The sequence below is a fragment of the Xenopus laevis genome, chromosome 9_10L, assembly GCF_017654675.1.
Source record: "Xenopus laevis strain J_2021 chromosome 9_10L, Xenopus_laevis_v10.1, whole genome shotgun sequence".
In the NCBI taxonomy this organism is placed as follows: domain Eukaryota; kingdom Metazoa; phylum Chordata; class Amphibia; order Anura; family Pipidae; genus Xenopus; species Xenopus laevis.
The window spans coordinates 57,709,496-57,733,561 of NC_054387.1; the positions used below are offsets into that span (position 1 = coordinate 57,709,496).

General features: G+C 42.9%; 1 protein-coding gene across 8 annotated transcripts in view; it reads left to right on the plus strand.

Moving 5' to 3' along the window:
• The window catches only part of kalrn.L (kalirin RhoGEF kinase L homeolog), a 172,859-nt gene extending 149,880 nt beyond the window's left edge, over window positions 1-22,979 (plus strand). For 5 of the 8 annotated variants that reach the window (XM_041575437.1, XM_041575436.1, XM_041575438.1 and 2 more), the window contains 4 exons: window positions 1,823-2,008; window positions 2,320-2,491; window positions 5,369-5,607; window positions 6,858-7,699. In XM_041575437.1, the coding sequence (XP_041431371.1) occupies window positions 1,823-2,008; window positions 2,320-2,491; window positions 5,369-5,607; window positions 6,858-7,109 (849 nt within the window). In that variant the 3' untranslated portion in view covers window positions 7,110-7,699. 8 annotated transcript variants of the gene reach the window in all.
• The last annotated feature ends 1,087 nt before the right edge of the window (window positions 22,980-24,066 follow it).

The following is a 24,066-nucleotide window of genomic DNA, read 5'->3' on the forward strand; positions in this document are numbered from 1 at the left end:
AATACGGCTATATTTATTTTGTTTTTAAATATCTACCTTCCAATTCTGCATTGCTTAAAACATTCCTCTGTAGAAACTAGAAATGCACCGAATCCAGGATTCGGTTCGCGATTCGGCCAGGATTCTGCCTTTTTCAGCAGGATTCGGATTTGGCCGAATCCTACTGCCCAGCCGAACCGAATAAATTGTGTGACTTTTTGCCAGAAAACAAGGAAGTAAAGAATGTTTTCCCCTTCCAACCCCTAATTTGCATATGCAAATTACTGTCTGAATTCGGTTCGATATTCACCCAAATCATTCACAAAGGATTCGGGGGTTCGGCCGAATCCAAAATAGTGGATTCGGTGCATCCCTAGTAGAAACCAGAAATCAATTATCAAACGGATATTATCCTTTAATTCAGTCTCTTTTATGTTTAGTCCCAACTGTAACTGCCGGGCAAAATAATATATTATAGACAAAAAACAACAAAAAAGTGCATTGCAGATTCATAGAACATCCCTGTCTGTGTAATATGAAATATATATTTTTTAAGTGCAATTTTCCTTTTAATCTCCTTATCAGAAATAGGAGTATAAATACAGAAAGATGTAAAGTATATGAGGCTTAATGGGCACAAATGAGCTTAATATTTAACCAGAATTATTTGCACATTAGCACCTGCTGGTTATTACACACAGGAAGGTTGGCTCATGTTCCAGGTGGCTGATGGTCCTTCTGCCGGAGGTGCCTGGTGCTACCAGCATTGGGGCCAGGTCTCAGAGCTTATCTGCTCCTAAATGGGACACAAGAGACGGCTGCCGTACTTACCTTCATGTTAATTTTTGGTGGAATGCTGGGAGTTATAATTACTCCTAATGAGATAGGGGTCCCATCCTTTCTGCCTTGCTGGGACCCTCCATCTGGTAAATACCCTTACAACAACAGGTTGTAACGGTATTTACCAGATTACCTTCTGGAAGGATAGAGAGTCCAACACTGCTGGTCCAATGAAAGAAATATTTATTATGGCACTCACATAAATTCATTTGGTTCTGTTCCATACATTCTCCAGCATTCAGATACCCCATCTGAGGCTTCACAGATACATCCCTTTCCAGGGTCACTCACCACCTCTTGGTCCTGACAGCCCGGTGTATACGCTAAGCCCCCTGTCCTACTACGGGTAGGAATTTCTTGCCCCTCCTTCAGGATACCTTTTGCCTCACTATCACTTCTGCCCTCACTGGCTTAGCCTCGGCTCTTAGGCCTCTACCTCCTCGTTGGGGTCTCAGCTACCCGTGCTAGTTATTTCCTAAACTAGCTGAAGTACCTAGTACTTCACACTCAGAGCCCTGTCTCTATCTACATCCAGAGTGGAAAGAACCCCGCCTCCTATGTGTCATCCACCTAAATACCTTTTTTCCCTTTCTAACTCCCCCTAGTGGCCAGGAACTGCAACTTAATAAAGTTAAACTCTACTACCCCCTTGTGGTGACACTCACAAATTACACTTCCATTTACAGATAATTTTCCACAATACAACATTTCTCAATCTTTACATTTCACACAGTACACAATCACATTTCCATACAACACTCGGCTAGCCTCTTACAAGGCAATGTTACCTGTTTATTTGCACCTGCCTGAGGTACCTGGGTAAGTACCAGGAGCAGAAATGTGTTGGTGGACTCATATAAATTGCTGCATAGTATTTTGGGGGACAGAAGGGGGCAGGTAGATGCTGGTGGAATTGGTCCCAGAATCACAAGAAACCTCTGCTCTCAAACCCATCAATATATGGTAACGACCAGGGTAACCTCCTTTCATTCTCTGTCCCCAGGGGAAGTTGACAGCCCAGGGGAAGCTCCTACAGCAGGACACCTTCTATGTGATTGAGCAAGAATCTGGAGTCCAGTCTCGAACGAAGGAAAGGCGGGTTTTCCTATTTGAACAAATAGTTATCTTCAGCGAGCTCCTACAGAAAGGTTCCTCCACGCCGGGTTACATGTTCAAAAGGGGCATAAAGGTGAGGAATTTGGGCCCTTTGCTTGTCGCTGGGTGCTAGGAGTTGTACTTAAGTAAGAACTTGGCATTTTGTAGACGGTGGTCTTTAGTTTTGGGGGTGACAGTTTGCACCTTGCCCTCTCCGATATGAAGGTTTTACTTCTGCCCTTGTCTGAATAAACTGCAGGAAGAACTTGGACTGGTAAAACAGGCCTGGGAAGTATCACCTGTGAACCTTCAGGATAATAGTAGTTCTTGCCTGGTTCTACTGAGAATGCCATCAGATTCAAAGGTCGGTGTGGGGTGTGACTGTGGTTTCCTTTTCCCCTGCAGATGAATTATCTCATCTTAGAGGAGAACATTGATAACGACCCACGCAAGTTTGCCATAAGGAGCCGGGAGACATCAGAGCGAGTGATCCTGCATGCAACCGATGCTGACATTAAACAGGCCTGGGTGCAGGACATCAACCAAGTGCTGGAGACCCAGAGGGACTTTCTCAACGGTGAGACATGGTGGGGCCAGAGTAAGAGTGGGAGAGCTGGGTGCTCTTTATTTGTAAGAGAAGGGTGGAGGCTACAGCAGTAGTGTGGTGAGTGTAGAGTGGAAGAGGGTAGGTTATAGGTAAGAGTTGGGTACATAAGCATTACCTCCTGTAAGAAACTACCCCTGGGTAGGTAAATACAGTCTAAACCGCGCCTGTTTCTGGGCTGCTCTATTTTCCATGGTCAGTACAGGGCTTGTGCATGACTCAAAGAACAGACAATGTTTGTTATTGGTTTATTATTGTATTGTATTTTATTGTATTATTATTGTATCTGAACGGACAATGGAAATAGTGTCAAATTGTAAAGGAACATGAACGCCATCTAGTGGCAAACAACTTTTTGTAAGCTACAGAAATCAGTGAAAGCCTCAGCGATATTATGTGGCGCGGCCCACACCCACCGCTTGCCTGACCACAGGAAAGAGAGCAACCTAGAAAGAACGGTGTACGGAAAATAAGGGCTTTGTACCTTGGAAAATAAATGTGCCCAGGGTCAATGCCAATTACACTAAACCATAATGGGTGTTGAGGTGACACAGCATGAGGACTACACAGGCATTGTATAGGTGTTCATGTGTGATATGGCCATTTTGTGGCTCTCCAGTTGTCATGCCTACACTGAAAGTCACTGTTTGCTGGGGCATTGTCTCTGTTCCTATGAAGGAGTGCTGGCTCTCTCTACTAAATACTTTTAGTACTGTTTTGCAAAAAAAAAGTGTTGAGGCTTCCTCCTGCCTTTTGTTTCTTCTATGACATGCCTTTAGGGGCACTAGAGGAAGACCTATGGTAGCCTTTAACACAAGTTTGGGACCTGTTATCCAGAATGCTCATACCTTGGGTTTTCTGAAAAAGGGATTTTTCGCTAATTTAGATCTTCATACCTTAAGTCCACTTCAAACAAATGTAAATATTAAAGGGATACTGTCATGTAAAAAACTAATTTTTTTCAAAATGAATCAGTTAATAGTGCTGCTGCAGCAAAACTCTGCACTGCAATCCATTTCTCAAAAGAGCAAACAGATTTTTTTATATTCAATTTTGAAATCTGACATGGGGCTAGACAATTTCCCAGCTGCCCCTGGTCATGTGACTTGTGATCTGATGCTCTGATAAACTTCAATCACTCTTTACTGCTGTACTGCAAGGAGTGATATCACCCCCCTCCCCTTTCCCCCCCAGCAGCCAAATAAAAGAACAATGGGAAGGTAACCAGATAGCAGCTCCCTAACACAAGATAACAGCTGCCTGGTAGATCTAAGAACAACACTCAATAGTAAAAACCCATGTCCCACTGAGACACATTCAGTTACATTGAGAAGGAAAAACAGCAGGCACAAGTCACATGACCAGGGGCAGCTGGGAAATTGACAAAATGTCTAGCCCCATGTCAGATTTCAAAATTGAATTTTAAAAAAATCTGTTTGCTCTTTTGAGAAATGGATTTCAGTGCAGAAATCTGCTGGAGCAGCACTATTAACTGATGCGTTTTGAAAAAAACATGTTTTCCCATGACAGTATCCCTTTAAAATAAACCCAATAGGATTGTTTTGCATCCAGTAAGGATGAATTGTATCTTAGTTTAGATCAAGTACAAGGTACTGTTTTATTATTACAGAGAAAAAGGAAATAGTTTGATTATAATGGAGTGTGTGGGAGATGGCCTGTCCGTAATTCAGAGCTTTATGTATAAAGGATTTCTGGATAATTTGGACTATTGAGACTTTTGTACTTCTATGCTACAAAAACCATAATTCTGTCCTACCCAACCCACCTACCCTGAAAAGATGGAAATCTTTGATAAATGAGGCCCTCCCACTTTTGCACTATATAAGCTGACCTATTTGAGTTGAGGCTGTCCAGACAAATTTGACAAAGTCTGGGGCCCATGGGCAGTATCTCAAGTATAAAGAAGGAATGTTGTATTGTGCCCATCGTACCCAATATCTTGTTGTACAAACCAATAAATATTCCCCTTTAAGGTATAGAATTGGTGATGGATAAAATGTATTTAACCCTTTGCCTGCATTTTCCTTTGTGTTTTTCTCTCCCACCTTTTTAACTTTGTGCTTTTCTCCCTTTCATGCCTTCACTTCTCCCTCCCTCCCAGTAAGTCTCTTTAATACCTCTAAATTCAAAAAAGGTTTGGGTCCATGTAAATGTCCATGTGAATGCGGGGTGGAACCCTATGCAGATATGTTATGGTTGCACCCATATAGATCACTGAATATACTCAATGTGCAGCATGCACCAATGGCATGAGTTGTATTGCCAGCTATTGCACTAGATGCCAAGGCTGGAGGCACACGGGACATTTTCTCTGGCAATGTACTGTATGTTGGCTGGTGGAAAACCGCCCAAATCAACTCGGGCCAACTCCTGTTCACTGGATGGGAAGCATTTCTGCATTGTCCCCTTGCGATGTTGTCATGCATTGTAGTACTGGTGGCAAATACACCAGGTGTGCCATAAATCTGTACCAATTACTCCCTGCACCCACTCAGTTCAACTGCAATTCCTCACTGGATGCTCTAAGCACCAACACGAGCTGGTTCAGAAATACTAAAATGGCACACAATTAACCTGCTAGTGAATATCCCATTAGGCAGCATTACAGCTGATATTATATCACTGGGACTGTACCAATGACACATAGCATGGTGCTGCATACTTGTAGGGATCCATGCAATCCATGTGCAAGGCCAGAGGGCACAATCAGTTTGGATATTGTTATACCAACTTCTTATATAGATTAAGTGCCTGCACTGTTTTAAGAGAGTCTGTGACTACTGATGTGCAAGTGTTTCATGTGGCATATTTTTCCTCTCTCTGCACCAGCCCTCCAATCCCCAATAGAATACCAGCGGAAGGAGAGCAACGCAGCCATGAACAAGCCTCAAATAGGCCGCGGGCCATCCCCCACCATCAGGCCTCTCTCCTCCACATATGTAGGGTCTGAAAAAGATGTTGCCATCCCAATGCGTAACCAGTCCCTACCAGCACGGAAAATACCTACCTCTAACGGCAGCACTGGGTATGAACTGTACCCGAGTGTGGAGAAATGTGAGCCAAACCAGGTAATCTCTATACTCTGCTGAGCTGTATCTGTTGTGTTGTGCTGAGCTCACTCTTCTGACTTTCCTTCTGTCTCTTACTGCTGGGCTGCTCTCTTCCTCTTGGTTGGGCAGGGGGGTGGGGCCTAATAATCTATACTTCCTGTCCATGGGCTTCCCTCATTTCCATAGTCAGGCAGGAGTGTGGAGCCAGAACAAGTATGGAGCTCTTAGTCTCTCTGCATCTTGATCTTGGCCAATCGTGGCCAAAGCTTCTCCAACTGATTCCTAGTGGCACTAACATACTTGGGCCCACAACTTCATTCAAAGAGAGTTGACTATAAATATGGTATTTTGGTTGCTCCGACCTCTCTGCACTGCATTGTGTTCAGAGACATCTTTAGGTGTGGTGAGCCCAGACCAAAATATTTATATTCAATAAGATTATCCAACCTACAGTTCTTTAGCTTGAATGACAGCTCCCAGCATTACACTGAGAGCCTTCAGCCTTTGATGAGTGCTAGGAGCTATGCTTCAACAACAGCTAAAAGCACAGATATACAGTGTTAATGTTTCCATCTTGCCCTACATTTGCTGTATTGGTTTACTGTCTCCATCTTGCCTGTTGTCTCCATATTCCACTACTCTCTCCATCTTTCAATACTGTCTCTGTCTTCCACTACTGCCTCCATCTTTCCCTAATCTCCTTTCCTACTGTCTCCATCTTTCCCTGCTACTCTTCCTCTTCTTCCACTACTGTCTCCATCTTGTCATACTTTCTTCATCTTGCCCTACTGTCTCCATCTTGTCCATCTGTCACCATCTTGTCCTACTGTTTCTATATTGCCCTCCTGTCTCCATGTTTCATTTTTGTCTCCATCTTTCACTACTCTCTCCATCTTTCACTACTCTCTCCATCTTTCAGTGCTGTCTTCATCTTCCACTACTGCCTCATCTTTCCCTTCTGTCCTTTCCTACTGTCTCCATGTTTCCCTGCATCTCTTCTTCCACTACTATCTCCATCTTGCCATACTTTGTTCTTGTCCTACTGACCCCATCTTGTCCTACTGTCCTCATCTTGCCCTACTGTTTTCTCCATCTTGCTGTATTATACCTGCTCTTCTTTCCTTCAACTGAAACTCTTTGCCCCTTTCCCAATCCCCAATTTGTTGCATATGTTCTGATCTATATAACATGTCACTAGGGTACCAGTATGAATGTAAATTCCTTTGCCAACTTGCCACGCACATTGACTTTGTCTCTGTTCCCTGCAGAGTGATCTGGGTGGATGTAACGGGACGAATTCCATGGTGGTTGTCCAGGATTACTATGCACTAAAGGAAAATGAGATCTGCGTGTACCATGGGGAGATTGTACAGATTCTAGCCATCAATCAGCAGAACATGTTCCTGGTATTCCGACCGTCCAACAACCATTCCCCTGCAGCAGAAGGCTGGATTCCGGGATCAGTCTTGGGCCATATTTCTAAACCTTCCTTAGAAAATAGCGACAGATCCATCAAGTAAGTGGCGCCGGGACGCAGTAAATGGATTTTTTTTAGTGTACAATGTGAAAGCGCGCCCCATGCCAGCGTGCGGGACACATTTGTTAATAGTTGTACAGATTTTAATGGTGATTTTACCAGTTCTGTGTGCCGACACGGAACTAATTTGGACTGGACTGTAGCACCAAGCTACCTTATCTGTATATTGGGATGATATTGTGTTGGACTCGGCCTGAGCTCCTCAAAGAGGATAAATTTCATGTTGTCTATGGCAATATTTATGTACAGCCTGTAATAATTTTAATTTGACTTTATTTCAGTTATTTTAATATATATATATATATAAATATAATTATATGTTCACGGTTAAAATTGTTAAAAAAAATATTTTGGTTCTTACGAGCCCTGCCCCTAACCAGTACATTCCTGTATAAAGTATTTTGCACTATATAAAGACGAAAAGAGTTTAAAAAAAAAGAGAAATGCGAGTCAGAGTCAGATTGTGCAATATGATGCTAGTCGCAATGTGCAGCATTGTACCTGTATTGTAACAAATCATTTCCATGTACTATTTTAAATATGTAAAATAAATTTTCACTGGGCGCATGGTTTCATGAGCTATACAGAGTTTTTTTCTACACCCTAAAATCACTGTAGTAATTTTGGGGGGATGCACAGGGAAACGGCACCAATTTTGGTAATACATATATTAGTATTAATAATTAATATAATTAATATTAATAATTAATAATATTCTGCTTAAATGAAAGCTAAGTTCACTGTTGGCTTGTGCGCCTTTCCATGCCAGCCCCTTACTTCCAGCACCAAGTGGCATTGATATGGTTATAATAGGCCATAGACTTCCAGGTTCAGAGCTAGAAGACAGTGGGGCTTGTGGAGAAGTGAACAGGGTCTTGGTGAATTGGGGAAGGGATGGATCAGGGGCATGACCATGCAGGCATGGGACTTTTATTTCATTAGGGCTCAATTTTACTTCTGGCTAGGCCCATCGCCCAGGAGGCCCAATTATTAGCCTGTGCGTTGATAGCCACAAATAGAATTGGGTAAAAAAAAAAAAGCCGCATGCATGGTCATGCCCCTGATCCACCCATCCATGCCTCATCTAAACCCTGCCCATGATCACTTCAACCCCTGCCCACCTACTTCTCTGCAAGGGGGACAGCCCTGCTAAATAAGTAGTATGGGCAAGACGATTAATGCCGGTGTCCTTGTCTTGGGTTATCAAGCACAACGCCCCCACACTGACTTTTCCTGCACATTGTCTCCTAGTAGTTATTCTAGCAGAACAGGGGTAAAGGATTCATTGGTAATAGGGGCTTCATGCCAAGGTGCCTCAATATGTCTACATTTCCCTCCCACAATTCCCAAGTGAGAGTGTCTAAGGACAGCTACTGATACTCTATAACATGGTAAAGGTTAATCATGTTGGTGCCATGATGAGCTTGCTGTAACCATATTGTATGTTGCCTGTATCATTATTATAAAGGGTAAACTAAAGCTTCTCCTTAGTAAGATGCAGTTGACTTTCTCAGCTATCTGTAGACAGAGTTGTGACCCTTATAAGTCCATTTCCCTTGGATGCTCTCTTCCCAATGGTCAGCCACGAGTGTGGAGCTTGGTCAGAGGTTGTATAAGTGTATTCCTGTTCACTCTCCAACTTTCTAACTCACTAGCACCCGTGTTTACCATAAAGGGCACAGAGTTACATTCAAATCTGAGATTAAGGGGCGCACAAATAACACTGACCAGGTAACACGAAACCCGTTTCAGGGATAAAAATGTTCTTGTTTTTGGGTCTGGTATCCATCACAATTAACCCATATTCTGTTGGGGAGTCCAACAATAAAGCATTTGTGGAAGAATGGGTGAATAAAGAGCATTTCAGAGAAAATACTGGTTATTGATTAGAGATTCTGATCATTTTCAAAATCTGCTGTGTCAGAAATTGGGGGTTTAGGGGTGTTTTTGTGCATTTACACTGAATGATTGTACTTTGCTATTTACTTTGAAAGTGTTTGCTTTTTATCTGATTTTGCAATGTATTTATTTGCTGAATACTTTCACCTCGAATCACACCTTTGAGTTATTGGTTTTGTTGTTTAGCCAATAAAAATACACATACTGATCCAATAAATGATCTGACCGTAGCTGGATCCTCCTGGCCGATACTTCTGCCCAGTTCTCAAACATACCATTGCTCAAGGCAAATCGTCACATATTTACCCAAAACAAAGGGCAGGGCAGAGTCTAAACACAAATACAGAGACAGGCTTTCCAAGCTTCAGGCTGATAAGTACAGGTATGGGATCTGTTATCCAGAAACCTGTTATCCAGACACAGAAAGGCCATCTCCCATAGACCATTTTATCCAACTAATCCAATGTTTTCAAAATAATTTCCTTTTTTTCTCTGTAATAATGAAACAGTACCTTGTACTTGACCCAGATTAAGGTATTATTCATTATTGGAGGCAAAACATGCCTATTGGGTTTATTTAGTGGTTTTCTAGTTTAATGTATGAAGATCCAAATTGGAAAAGATCCATTATCCAGAAAACCCCAGGTTTCAAGCATTCTGGATAACAGGTCCTGTACTTGTATTTAATTTTCTTTTATATACAATAAATTGTTAAATGTTATATTAAATGGTAAATCAAGTTGGGTTGAAATCTGGGTGCTACTTTGAACCTCCCTTGAGTAAATCCAGTCTCCTACTCCTATTTTCTGCTCCTGGGCTCCCATGATCAAGCAGGAACCTCCCACTGGATAGGCCAATCCAATTTCCCCCATTACTTACTTGGTTTTAGAGGTTTTGTATACATATTTGAGCCGCTCTCTTTTCCACAATCAAGTGGAAACTAAAAGGCCTGTAAAAAGCAGATTATGACTGTTGCTGTGGTTCTCGAAGCACACCTACCCATCTACACTACTTCTCTGGCACCAGGGCAAGCAATTTGCCTTTTAAAAAAAAACATGTTACAGCCTCTTTTTCAGGACTCAAATAAAAAATTTGGGAATTTTTTTTTTTGCACCACAGGTATGGGATCCAGAAACCCGATATACAGAAAGCTCCAAATTACTGAAAAAGACTGTCTCCCATAGACTCCATTATAATAAAATAATTCAACATTTTTAAATGATTTTCTTTTTCTATGTAATAATAATAAAGATGATGCTAAAACAATATCTTGTACTTTATCCAAACTAAGATATAATTAATCTTTATTGGAAGCATAACCAGCCTATTGGGTTTATCAAATGCGATTTTCTAGATCCATTATCTGGAAAACCCCAGGTCCCTGGATAACAGGTCCCATACCTGTACTAACTAGAGACTGAATTTAGTTCCTATTTAAAGGTAAACTGGCTTGAACTAAAACTTGGTCCTGTCTTCACGAGGGCCTACCCTGGGTATGTAAATGCAGTCCCACCCCAGTACCCTTACACCATTAAGACTTCACATACTTTGTACATCTCTGTGCTGCTCTCTTTTCTATCCTTTCTTATCCTAAACTGCTTTCTTTCCCATGGCAGGACAGGAACCCCCTCCCACTGGGTAAGTGAATACTGTCTTCCTCAAGTACTTACCCAGGCACAGAGCTCTGATCAAACCACCCTCAGATTCTCAGGACTGATTCCTTTCCAGTGTCATGGACCCTACTGAAACATCTCTGCATGGGTTTCCAAAAGAAAGTCGAAGGATAAGTAAAGTAAAATAAATGCTGGGGGTGACAATATGCACCCTGGCTACCATAAATAAGAGCTCTGTACCTGAGAAAGAGTAGACTGGATTCACTTGCCCAAGAGGAGGTTCCTGCTTTAACATGTGAAAGAGAGCAGCCCAGGAGCAAGAAGTACAGAGAATGAGAGCTCTGTACCTAGGTAAGTACTGGGAGGTGAGAGACAGCCCCTGGTCAAACATAGGGCTATGGTATTTACAGACCCGAATTTCGGCCTTGGGTGCCCCTAGGCCTGCTGGGTCCTAGCAACCAGCACCCCCCCCCCACCCTCGTCCCTCTCCACAAATCCAGCCCTGGGTATTTGCCCTACATCTCTCTAAGCGGCATAAGGAAAACCACAAGGAAACATGAGATACGTCTATGAAACGAGACCCTGTATTTTCCTAACGTGTAATTCTGATCTCCTCCCACTCACAATTAATTAACATATTGAATAGGGCACCGCTTTCCTGAGCTTTATGGCCACCGCCGTTTCATCGCCTTCATTTAAGCTCCTGCAATTTTTTGGTACAACAGGACTTCATGTTCCTGGCATACACTCCGCATGAGAAAACGGGATGGGATGGAGTCCAACGGGCCATGTAAGAGGCAGGAGGGCCTGGGCAGCATGGTGAAAGTGAGTAAAGGAGCTGGACCCACCGGGGTCAATTCACCACATTCCCGCTTCTCCTGCAGGGCGGAGTTCTCTATGGGGGAAGGGTTGCATGCAGCTACTTAAGCAATCGTGTTTTATTTGAACTCCTTGCACCTGATAGCCGTTATCCCTCCTCTCCTGTGCATGCTATTGGGCTCCGGACCAGGACATGGACCCTCCCACCAGCACAGGCATGGCTGAAAATGTGGCATCCACATGGACTTTCTTTTTTAAAGTCAACACTCCTATTCCAATGGAAAATTTCATGTCTAAGAAAGAGGTTTTACAAGAACATTGGGTATGTTTCATGAACAGGGAATGTATCCGAGTTCTGCACACTCCAGATTAGTAATGGGGGATATGCAGAAACAAGAGGAATGTGCCTTCTGCCAAGTCAACTACCAATCAGGTGTCTGCTTTTTTTTGTATTTCTAATGTCACTGCTGATTGGTTGCCAGGAGCTGCATGTTTCTGGAAAACCTCCTTGCTTAATTTTGCTTCAACAAATGAACTATATATTGGGATAACATAGCAATTGAGTTGAGAAAAAGATATGTCCTTCGAGTTCAACCTTTTATGTCTATATAAAAACTGCCTAACTGCTGGTTCATCCACAGAAAGGCAAGACCCCATCTGAAGCCTCTCCGATTTGCCTCCAAGGGGGGAGGTGCACTTGTATAAAACACTGTACCCCAATCCTGACCATTATGTGTCTCTTGTTTGTCAGCCATTCTGTGTCCCATGTTGAGCTCATATCCTCTGTGCCACCAGGAGTGTCCTTGTCACATCAGTGTGTGTTTTCCTTTTTATTGCATAGGCTTATCGACCCAAAACATACATGTGGGAAGTTTCTATAGGCCGAGAGTGTCAAATTGCAATGGCAAAGTCTCCTAACAGGACAGAGCAATTCCATCAGAGCAAAATGGATTACAGCAAATATGGCCCCTAAATTCTTAGTATGGTGGTAGTAATGGCCCTTAGTCTAATCCATTACCAAAAGGGAAAAGGGTGGGGGCCACATTTCATTTTGTCAAGTGCATGAGCTTCTTTATCAGAACATTTACCTTCCCCAATGCATGCAGAGCCTTAACATGTTGCAGCCTTCCCATTCTGCCACCTTTGTGTTGCAATGGTTACCTCCCATTAATGGGGTAAGAAAATACACAGTTTATTTCCAGAGGGCTGCTTGGGCACACCAGGACAATTTATATGTTCACCTTATGCTGTTTCTACTGATCCCAGCACTTTAATTCAGTCTATTGCACTATCCATGTTCTTGCATGTTAGTGGAACAATGTTAATTCTAACCTACTATGCTGGAAACTCTATATCAGGACGATTTAGGGTTTCCAGCACAGTAGGTTAGAATTAACCCTAGCTCTTTAATTCTCCAAAATGTCCTTCTTGTGGTCCTTCCATATCCCATATGTTTTGTTATATGTTTATGAAATATTACCTCTTAGATGTCTCACAAGCACTGAGAAAATCCACCCAAACTATTGCAGTGTTCAGGGGCTAGTCACACTCTTTATATAAAGACTCAACTAATTGGTAGACACACAGAGGTTTCCAGACTTGCTGGGATCCAGCATTTGAGCAGCACCTCCCTCATGAGTAGTCACCTTTATGGGTATCTATGTTACCAAATAAGCACTCACTTCATATTTCACACTACTGGAGGTTACACACATATATATAGAAACATTTGGGTACCAATAGAGAAAATACAAATTCATCCGTATTCTACATCTTTGGGTCGCCACCTACTGGGAACAACTCAGCACTATGGATTTTCTATGGTCCAGTCTTGGTGTCCTATAAAAACTCTTAATATAGAATTTCTCTTTGGAGATCTAGTTTTTAGTATTTCCTTACAGTGCATCCCTGTTTTCTGCTTGACATTTCTTCTTCTTCTTTCACTCCTGCTGATCTCAAGGATGGCAACAGTTCAGAGGAGTCTGAATGTGATGAATTTGACCCCAGTGTTAGGGCAATGTGGGGGTCACAGGTAGGGCTCGTCTGGGGGTTCTTTGTAGGAGGACAATTAAAGCAGATATGGAACATCTTGTGGAGAGCTATACAGATTTGTGTGCAATATTCCTTCAAGTTCTTCTACCTGTGACCCTTAATCCTTCCATTATGCCAATGGTAGGAAACGATTATTGGTCTAGCCAAGTCCCCTTGGAAGGTGGGGGTTACCAGTTCCAATGTAAGGCCATAGGTGCACTTTGAAATGCAACAGATACTCTCTCCTTGTTATATAAAGGAGATGCAAAGGGGAAAAGTTGGAATAAAGAGAAAATAAACAGGGCGGAAAGGTGAATATTAATGACTAGAGAAGGTTTGTGGTATTAGGATTCCTGGTCGCAATCCCTCTTTAACACTCAATGCTTAATGTATATACAAAGAAAAATAGATTTTCTCATTGAGGTGTGATTTCATATTGAAATGGTTTGTGTCACTTACGCTAGAAGGACTGAGGTTAAAACCAAGCCGCTGCCCATGATTCACATGGGTAGGCCAGCTTTTAGCCAATGACAGGATTGGAATATTGAATGGGCTTGACCAACTTGCAGTCAAACTGAGTATGAATTTAAAGGGGACCTGTCACATTAAGAAATAATTCCATATCCTATTTTATAACGTTAGTCAAGCAAAAAAAACTTTACTTACACTATAAAGAATATTTACATTTTTAGTCTTGGAATTTACAATGAGCAAGCAAGCAGACACTATTTTGTTATTAAAATGGTTCACTTTTAAAGTAAGTTGTATTATGTTATAGAACTACCAATTCTAAGCAACTTTTCAATTGGTTTTCATGAATTATTTTTTATAGTTTTATAGTTATTTGTCTTTTTCTTCTGATTCTTTGCAGCTTTCAAATGGGCATCGCTGACCCCTTCTAAAAAAAAAAACCAAATGCTCTGTAATGATACAAATTATTATTACCAATCTTTCTATTCCGACTCTCTCCTATTTATATTCCAGTCTCTTATTCAAATCAATGCATGGTTGCTAGGGTAATTTGAGTGCAGTGACATCTAGGAAGTGCAGAATGGAAAGTGAAAGTACTTTCCTGTCCCGTCTCTATATCTAGAGGAGCGGCATGCAATATATGATTGATAGCTGAGACATTTAAATGAGTTTATAACAGGTATGGATGTTTCAATAAAAAAATTATTTGGTTTACATGTCCAAAGGAAAAAGGCCCCTTTAAGCATTGAAACATTTGCAAAATTACACCAACCACTCACTTCATTACTGCGTTAACACACTGGCCAGCCTGTAGCAAAACAACAACTAATGTCCATTGATGGAAGTTTGACTGTCCCAACAACACAATATATGTTAATGGGGATTAATTCTTCAATTCTGGAGGCTTGCGCTTGCCAGTGTAAATCCAATTGGCTTCTATGAAGAGGTAAGTAATAAATGGGGCCAGGACATGGCTGTTAATGTGATATATTTAGATTTTATTGAGCATTTGACCATGTTCTACATAACAGATTGGTGCATCAACTTAGGGCCCTATGGCTGCAGGGGAAAAGCTTGGGTGGTGCAGAGAATTAGTACTGGATTCAAACGTACATGGCCAGTATGTACAATAGAAGAGCATTAGAAAGAACTAGTTGCCAAGAGGTTGTTTCAATTCCCTAAGACTGAAAGAAAGAATTGCTTCTACAGTGTTTCATCCTCTCTTCCTGTCTATAAGAGCCTTGACTTATTCTTTAAGCATAATATTGTTGTCATTTGTTCTTTAGACCTGATGAGTCCCATTATTTGCTATTGGTGAATAAAGGGAATATAAGTACAATCATTAGCATTCACTGTCCATAATAATGTCATTGAAATGCTATTGAAATTACTTCCACCATCAATAGAAACTGTCAAAGTACAGAATATTACTATTTCCGTGTTTTATAAATGCTCAGTTCCCCATTGTACTGCGTCATAAGGGCCACAGTAAAACTGAAGTATATCTGACAGAACTAGAGCTGGCTCGTTTCCAAATATCCATCAAATTGTGTTGTATTATCCTCTCTGGCACCCAGCGATTAATAAAATAAGGAAAACCCTCCAGTTGGCCAATGGCCAGTGCTGGGTGTAGCAAAGGGGTGTGGGATTTTTCTAATAGTTTTAGGCAAACGGGCCTTTCAATAATCCCAAGAATAAAGCCCCTTTGAAAAGATAAGAGCTACAGACTTATGAGAAATTGTACTGGAATTGGAGTTGGCTGTGTAGGATCAGTGGCAGGACGCGGATTTGTCCTGCTCAAATGTGAGCTCATTTTCATCTGCTTCCTAGTGCCGGGCGCCCCAGGGAACTCGACCGGCCACTTTGGCCCCAACCACAGCAGTGCGCAACCAGGTACGCGCGTGCGTAACAGCGCGCAACCGGGGACGCGCGTGCGTCACCGCGCGCAACTGAGGACGCACGTGCGCATTCGCGCGCAACCGGGGACGCGCGTGCGAAACCAGGGACGCGCGTGCGCACAGCGAGTGCAGTCGTGCGCAAAGCACTTTGACTTTAGAGAGCGCACCCACTTTTCACTGAGGTAAAAATTGCCGGACATGGGGTAGGCTGCATGTGAGGTACTTGCCTGGCGCCCCTCAAGCTTTGCGCCCTAACAACCACCTCTGGCGCTAGTTTGGTCTCCTCAGACTCCACTGCAGGGGTAATGTGGTACATTCAGGGCTAGCAGACTCTCAGTTGATCCTGCTCCACCCAAACTTCTAAAGCCATTACCTTCCATTATCTGAATGTTCAAACCTTACACCAGCATAAAACAGTTTACCTTTGCATATAGAATTTACATAATAAGGTGTTCTCAGTACATTCTGCCCTTAATCTGAGTGCCTTCTATATCTCTCTGCTCTCTATTTGGTGTATTCAGTAGCATACTCAGTAGCATAGCTACCATGGGAGCAAAGGGAGCAACTGCACCAGGACCACAACATTTGCTTACTTGGTGAGGTTGGTAAAATACCATTGTACCATTGATGGTTCAAACTGGGATGATCCCCCCTCCCCACAGTACGAAAAGGGGCTCCTACAAAACCTATTTGCAAATTGGATTTTTTTTATTCTTCCTAATAACATATGTCTGAGCCCAGATATCCATTAAAGAAGCCATACTTTTTGCCAATAAGCTGCTGACTTGGCTAGGACTAGATTTAGTTGAACAGCATGGAGGATACATTAGTACAATGAACTAGGAGAAAGAAGTAGTTCACATAAGAAGTAATACATATATTTCAGTTATACGCTAAGTACCATTAGCAACATTAATTGTTGACTCAATACTCCTCCTTTCTATTGTTCCCCCTAAACCCCCTGAAAAAGGATTGTCTTTTCAGCTCCCCCCTCACAGCTGTCCAAAAAAAAAACTCCCCTCCTGGACAATCCACTAGTTTAACAACCCAGTGGACCTGTCACCCAGACACAAGAATCTGTATAATAAAAGTCCTTTTTCAAATCTATTTTTATTAAAGCATTCATAGCTGTTATGAGCTTATTTAAAAATCTCAGCTGTCAATCAAATATTGTCTGCCCCTCCTCTATGCCTTAGGCACAGAGGCGGGACAGACAATTACTTTCACTTTCCATTCAACACTTCCTGGATGTCACTGCTCTCCCCACATTACCCTGTTGAAAACCGGAAATTCAGCTCTTAGTTACCAGGAGCGTCATTTTTGCCGGCCATGGCAACCAGGGGGCGCTGCCGTCCTATGCGAGTGACTCAATTCGCCTCATTGGCGGAGCGCCTCTGCATAGGCTGGACAAGAACATTAGCATATCAGTTGTATAGGTGAGTACAGACATGCCAATTCTACAAAACATTACTGTCAGATTCCTGAAGATCAGTTGAGTATTACAGAAGCCAAGGGGCATAACATAATACTCTGATACCTTTTTTTAGGATTTAAGGAAATCTTTCCCAATTCACCCCTGAATATCCCGGTATGATTCTCAGTTCCTTGGAAATTCAATTTAAACATATGAGTTCACTTGTGTTTGTGTCTTGAAGGACTTTGATGAAAAGGAGACCTGGGAACCTGTTCTTGATCGCAGTATTGAGCATTTCTATGTGGACTGGCACCCTGCTTGTTGGTTCACTCAAAGAGCAACACCCCACCCCCTGCCTTTTTCTGGCATGTTCATATGTTGTAAACCCCAACTTCTGGCCCTGCTTGACAGTTATATGGTAAAGGTGGTCAGTAATGATAAAGACCAGCCCTGAAGAAGGAAAATACAGCTATCCAAATTACCTTTTATTAATGAGGCAGGTTCCGTTTAAACACAAAAAGATAATCTTGAACGATATGTCTTTTTAAACTTCTTAATATTTATCTTGATAGGACTAGGTAGGGGGTGGATGCATAACCCCAAGTTCTTTTACCTGTTTATGGAATATGCCCTCTCAGTAGGATTGCCACCTGGCCTGGCCAGTAAAAATTATGGCTGATCCCAATGTTATTAATAGGGAAAAAAGATAAATATATTGGAAGGCTGGTATTTTTTTCCAGAAAAGGTGGCAACCCTACCACTCGTAGAGGCCTTTGTAGTTATTAAAGCCCACCTTTTCTTTTTCATTTTCTAGATAATTAACCCAAATTTCATCCAAGAAGGTAAGTCAATGATGCAGACCCTATAACCAGTTTTAGTTCCTACTCCTAACACATGGTCAGAAAAGGTTCCACCACTCTTGGTCTTGGGACATGTGATCCCTTACATTATCCCTGTGAGGTTTTCAGTTCCCAACTTCACGAGTCACAAAACTAAAGAACAAACCTTGGGGTCGTGGTTCATGTTACTTGGCTAATTTATTAGGCATTGAGCCTTATTTGGCCCATAGAAATTCCTCTCAATATGCTGAGACTTTGTTGTTTTGGCAGTGGCTCCTGAGTTCCTTGTTCCCCTAGTGGATGTCATGTGTGTTCTCGGGGATACGGTGATCCTACAGAGTAAAGTATCTGGTCAGCCTAAGCCCAATGTCACCTGGAAGGGACCTGCCCAGAGTATCTTGGATGGGAGCAGCAACACCTACTCTATGTCAACCAGGTATGAGGGCACTGTCTGTGTTCTGTGTACCCTCTGTTTATCCTTATTCCCACAGTATGTCTGTGTTTTATTGGCTGGCTCATCCCTCAGAAACCTTTAGTTCCTTGTAGCACTTCCAGTAAGAAGAAGGGCTGGTGTGAATGTATGTATTCTATCTCTTCTTTCCCCACAGTGAGTCTGGAGGAATCAAGCTGGAAATCGGCTATGTTATGCCTCAGGATAGTGGCATCTACACATGTGTGGCAACTAATGAGCTGGGGGCAACCTCAACATCTGCAACCATCAAAGTGCAAGGTAAACACCAGCCCCAAGGGGACAGAGTTTTACATTTATTTTGCCCAATCCCTGGGTATAACTTACCCTTTAAGACACTAACTTTAATAGACCCCGTCTTCTTTTCTAGAAGCTTTCTGTGCAGATTCAAAAATATGTTATCTGTGCTACCCCTTAGTGGTGCCAACATACCAATACTTACACCATGTCTGCCTCTGTTTCCCAGGTGTCCCTGGAGCCCCCAGTCAGCCCCTGGCTCAGGAGAGAAGCAGCGCCTCTGTCATCCTCCGCTGGCTGCCACCTACCAGCACCGGCAATTGCACCATATCCAGCTACACTGTAGAATATAAAGAGGAGGGTAAGGGCTGAATATCGCAATTCCTGGGTCAGTACTTGTGTTGTTTGGTGGGTTCATCCTTTAAAGAGAAATTCTAGTTCTCTTCTGCCATCCATTTGCCTACAGGTGCCCAGTTCTGGCAGCAGTCAGTTGCCTCTACCCTAGACACTTACCTTGTCCTGGAAGACCTGTGCCCGGGGACCTGGCACCAATTCCGCATGAGCGCCAGTAACCCCTGGGGTATAAGTCTGCCTAGTGAGCCTTCAGAACCCGTGAGGCTTCCTGAAACAGGTAAGTAGTGCTTAGGGCTTGTATGCATGAGAATCTCCCAGGACTGAAATTCAGGGAGGAAATTCAATTCACTTACCTGCATGATCATAGGAAACAGAACAACCCAGAATCAGGTAGTAGAGAGACTCAGAGCCCTGTATTGCAGTGGATAGTATTAAGTGAGCCTATGTTTCATCCTATCAGGACTTATCCTTTAATTAAAAGACTTTAACAAACCATGAGCAGGTAGTACGAGTGGACGAGTAGCACTTTCCTGAGAAAAAGTACTTAGTAGGACTAATGCCAGTGGACCTGTGTTTCATCCTAAGAGGAAATTAATTTAATGTTTTTAACCCTTGTTTCCTTTTTCAAGATACCAATTTTAATGGATCCACAATTTCATGGAAAGGAAACTATGAGCAAGTGTACACAGAGCTGCATGAGATCGGAAGGTTAGATTCCTATTCTACTTTAATTGCTAGGGATGCTGGGAGATGTAGTTTACAACAGCTGAAGAGCTGCAGGTTTCATTAAAAATAATGAGGTCGCAAAGAGGGGATTTCCCCCCCAACCTTCCACATTAACAGCAGCCCTTTTTAACTCCCCCAATCCTCTCCTTTATGTATTAATGCCACCAATTTCTTCAAACAGGGGCAGGTTCTCCATAGTGAAGAAATGTACCAAGAAAATGACCAGGAAGGACATGGCAGCCAAATTCATCAGCAAAAGGCTAAAGAAGAGAGAGCAGGTGGCACACGAGGCAACACTTCTTCAGCACCTGCAGCACCCGCAGTACATTACTCTCCATGACACCTTTGAGTCAGAGAGCTCCTACATCCTCATCCTGGACCTGTGAGTGCCAGTCAGAGCTTAATAGTGCGGTTCTTCCTCTGACCCTTAATAGCAGGCTGCAGTACTTACCAATATACCTGAGCTCTACTTCCTGCTGTTGGATAAGTCCTGCTCACTATATGGTCAAAGTTCAGTGATAGAACAGCCTCACCCAACCTGACTATGTTTAAAAATGGCAGGTGATTTTTCTTTGGTTTGTTTCATTGTGTTATATAGGCTATTGGATGTTCCAATGGATACATTCATCTTTTCCCACTCACGTTCTGATTGGACCATTTTGTGACTTTCCATAGAATGGAGGATGGCCGGCTGTTGGATTTTCTCATGAAACACGACGAGCCGATGGAAGAGAAAGTGGCTTTTTACATGCGAGACATCATGGAGGCGCTGCAGTACCTGCACAGCTGCCGGGTGGCTTATTTAGATATAAGGGTAAGGCCACACTAAGCGATAGCGCGGCGATTTGACTCGCCGCGTCTATTCGCCGCGACTTTTAATCCTCAATCGCTGGCGAAACTTTGGCGCTGGGAAATCGCGCAAAATCGCCAGCGTAAAAACACACGCGGCGATCTTTTTTCTATAGTCGCTCGAAATCGCCTAGCGAGGCAATTTCGAGCGACAATAGAAAAAAGATCGCCGCGTGTGTTTTTACGCAGCGATTCCCCATAGACGCCAGCGTCAAAGTTTCGCCAGCGATTGAGGATTAAAAGTCGCGGCGAATAGTCGCGGCGAGTCAAATCGCCGCGCTATCGCTTAGTGTGGCCTTACCCTAAAGGTTGGTGAAACAGAGGAATGCTCCATTATTACATCAGCTCATACTTCCCAATGGTCCAGATTTTCTTGGGTCAGTACCATATCATGATCACAAAAAAGGGTGAGGCTTACCAGAACACAGGCAGGATTTCAGCAGATCAAAGTTTAGGCATTAACTGAGCATGTGTGGGATGGGCCACTATTCTATATCCTTTGACTTGTGACCTCAGGACACTACAGTGAATAATTGTGACTTCTGTTCCTGTGGCAGCAGTTTCAATTATGGATCCGCACACACCAATTTTCTGCAGTTTTCTTTTATTTGTGTTCACCACCAGTATCAACGTTTCGGGGGGTACAACCTCCCTTCGTCAGGTTGTACCCCCCGAAACATTGATACTGGTGGTGAACACAAATAAAAGAAAACTGCAGAAAATTGGTGTGTGCGGATCCATAATTGAAACTGCTGCCATTGGAAGGCCACGTCAGGCCGAAGGATAACCAGCACCACTAAAGCAGAAAAAGTGAGTAAAATTCCAGGTGTGCGGTGTAACCATTTCAATACTTCTGTTCCTGTCCCAGCCAGAGAATCTCCTAATAGACCTGCATATCCCAGTGCCCAGATTGAAGATCATTGATCTGGAGGATGCCGTGCAGATAACGGGACACTATTATATTCACCAGCTGTTGGGGAACCCAGAGTTTGCTGCCCCTGAGCTTATCCAAGGAAGCCCTGTCTCTCTTGGCACAGACATCTGGAGCTTGGGGGTGCTGACCTACGTCATGCTCAGTGGGGTCTCCCCATTCCTGGACGAGAACAGAGAGGAGACCTGTGCCAACATCTGCAGGGTGGACTTCGGTTTCCCACAGGAGTATTTCTCTGGGGTAAGTCAGGCTGCCCAGGACTTCATTAAGGCCACACTGCAAGAGGAGTCTCACTGGAGACCCACCATTGCCACCTGTCTTCAGCATCCGTGGCTGCAGCCTCATAACAACACTTATTCCAAATTACCTCTGGACACCTCCCGCCTGGCAGGCTTTATTGAGAGGCGGAGTCATCAAAACGATGCTCATCCATCGGTCAGTACCAACAGTCTCATCTTTAGCAGGAACTTCGTGGGAACATGACATTTACAAAGATGAGGTCCTACATTATCTTGATCAGTACAGGAGAGCAGGCCCGAGCCAGTGGGGGAACAATATTTATTTACTGTATACAGGAATTCAGGAAGGGGGTTATGGTGCTAAATTGTAATGGACCATATCCAGTTGCCTCCCTGCCATCCATTCTAATGAACCCTCTGTAGAAAGCAGATCTCACAGTAAAGATGTGACCCTCCTTAATGACAGACCTGGTGCTGTGTCTTTCTGGAACATGGTCCAATTCTCAAGGCTGAGGTCCTGGGGTGGAGTTTAAACATTTTGCTGCTAGTATGGACATTAAAGGGTGTTTTTCCCATTTCTACCACTGATTTATTTTGTGACATTCTGTCATTCACTAAATTGGCTCAATTGTTGGTAATGACCATAATGCCATTCTTTGCCAATGATAAAAATCGCATGAACAAATCCCGTAGAGGAAAAAACGAATTCCTGGAATGTGATTGGCCATTAGCAAAAGGAAAGGTCTTTCTAAGTCAATAAAAGAACAAAAGAAATGTAATTGCCCTGAACTATGATTAGCCATTGTTGTTAGGGAAGGAAGAAATCGAGTTGTACACTAAGAAGCCCCAAAACCCAACAGACAAGAAGTTTAGACTCAAGGCTGTGGCTGTAATTGAACAAATATACAGATATTTGTGCCAGTTTTTTTTTCTGCTCACTGCCGACACCATAGTGTTTCCTGTACAATGTGACCCTAACTTCTCTGTACCCCTTTAGCCGTTGATATTGAACATTGCTACCAGTGAAAGGAGCACACAAGGAAACTATACTTTATATTGTCTGGTCACCTTAGATCAGGGATCCCCAACCTTTCCAACCAGTGAGCAACATTCAGAAGTAAAAGGAGTTGGGGAGCAACACTAGCATAAAAATGTTCTTGGGGTGTCAAATAAGGGCTGTGATTGGACATTTGGTAGCCCCTATGTGGATTCTCAAACTACCTTGAGGCTCTGTTTGGCAGTGCACCTGGTTCTTATGCAATTTAAACTGGCCTCCAAGCCAGGAATTAAAAAATAAGCACCTGCTTTGAGGCCACTGGGAGCAACATCCAAGGGGTTGGAGAGCAACATGTTGCTCACGAGCTACTGGTTGGGGACCACTGCCTTAGATCATTCATGAAATCTTTCCATTGCAACACCCAGAGCTCTGAGCCAATTGCCCTCCAAATAACATGGCACGTTAGGCCCTTCTGCACAAATGGGAAGAAGAAAAGCCTTGAGAAGGAAACAATGAAAGGGTGGGAATTATAGAGAGGAGTTGGATAAAGGGCCACGTCAGGGGTAGGTGCTGGGTGTTAGTTCAACTCAGCCCCTTGTTCTACACATATAAATACAATTCACAATCATCAGACAATTGAGTATTGGGAGTGTAAATTGTACCCTAATATGTAATATACTCACACCCTGGGGCTATTTCTGTTCAGGGAATCCTGGATAATTGTACAGCACAAAATAAATTGTTCAACCTGTTAACAGACCTCTGTTTTTGTCTTAATATTATTAAGGAGTAATACTGAACTTTCACTCCAGAGGGAGGCAAGCTGACGGCCAAACACATTTTACAGAGCCCTGTGTAAAATAGGATTGTCCCTTTAGATATTGATACACTGCAATTCCCAATAACCAGTATGAAGTCAAAAGTCACAGGTTAAACAATATTTACGTCTGCAAGCTCAGTGGGCAACTTAAGCACAGTGAGTTGCACCAAAAATCATTTAAGGTAAACTATGTGCTCCCTGAACTACCTTCCCGCCAGCTAAAATGTAAATCGCCGGCGGGATGGCACTCAGAGCGATTTGTTTTCTGAAGTTGCCCGAAATTCCTTGTGAGGCAACTACGGGCGACTTCGGAAAACAAATCGATTTGAGTGCC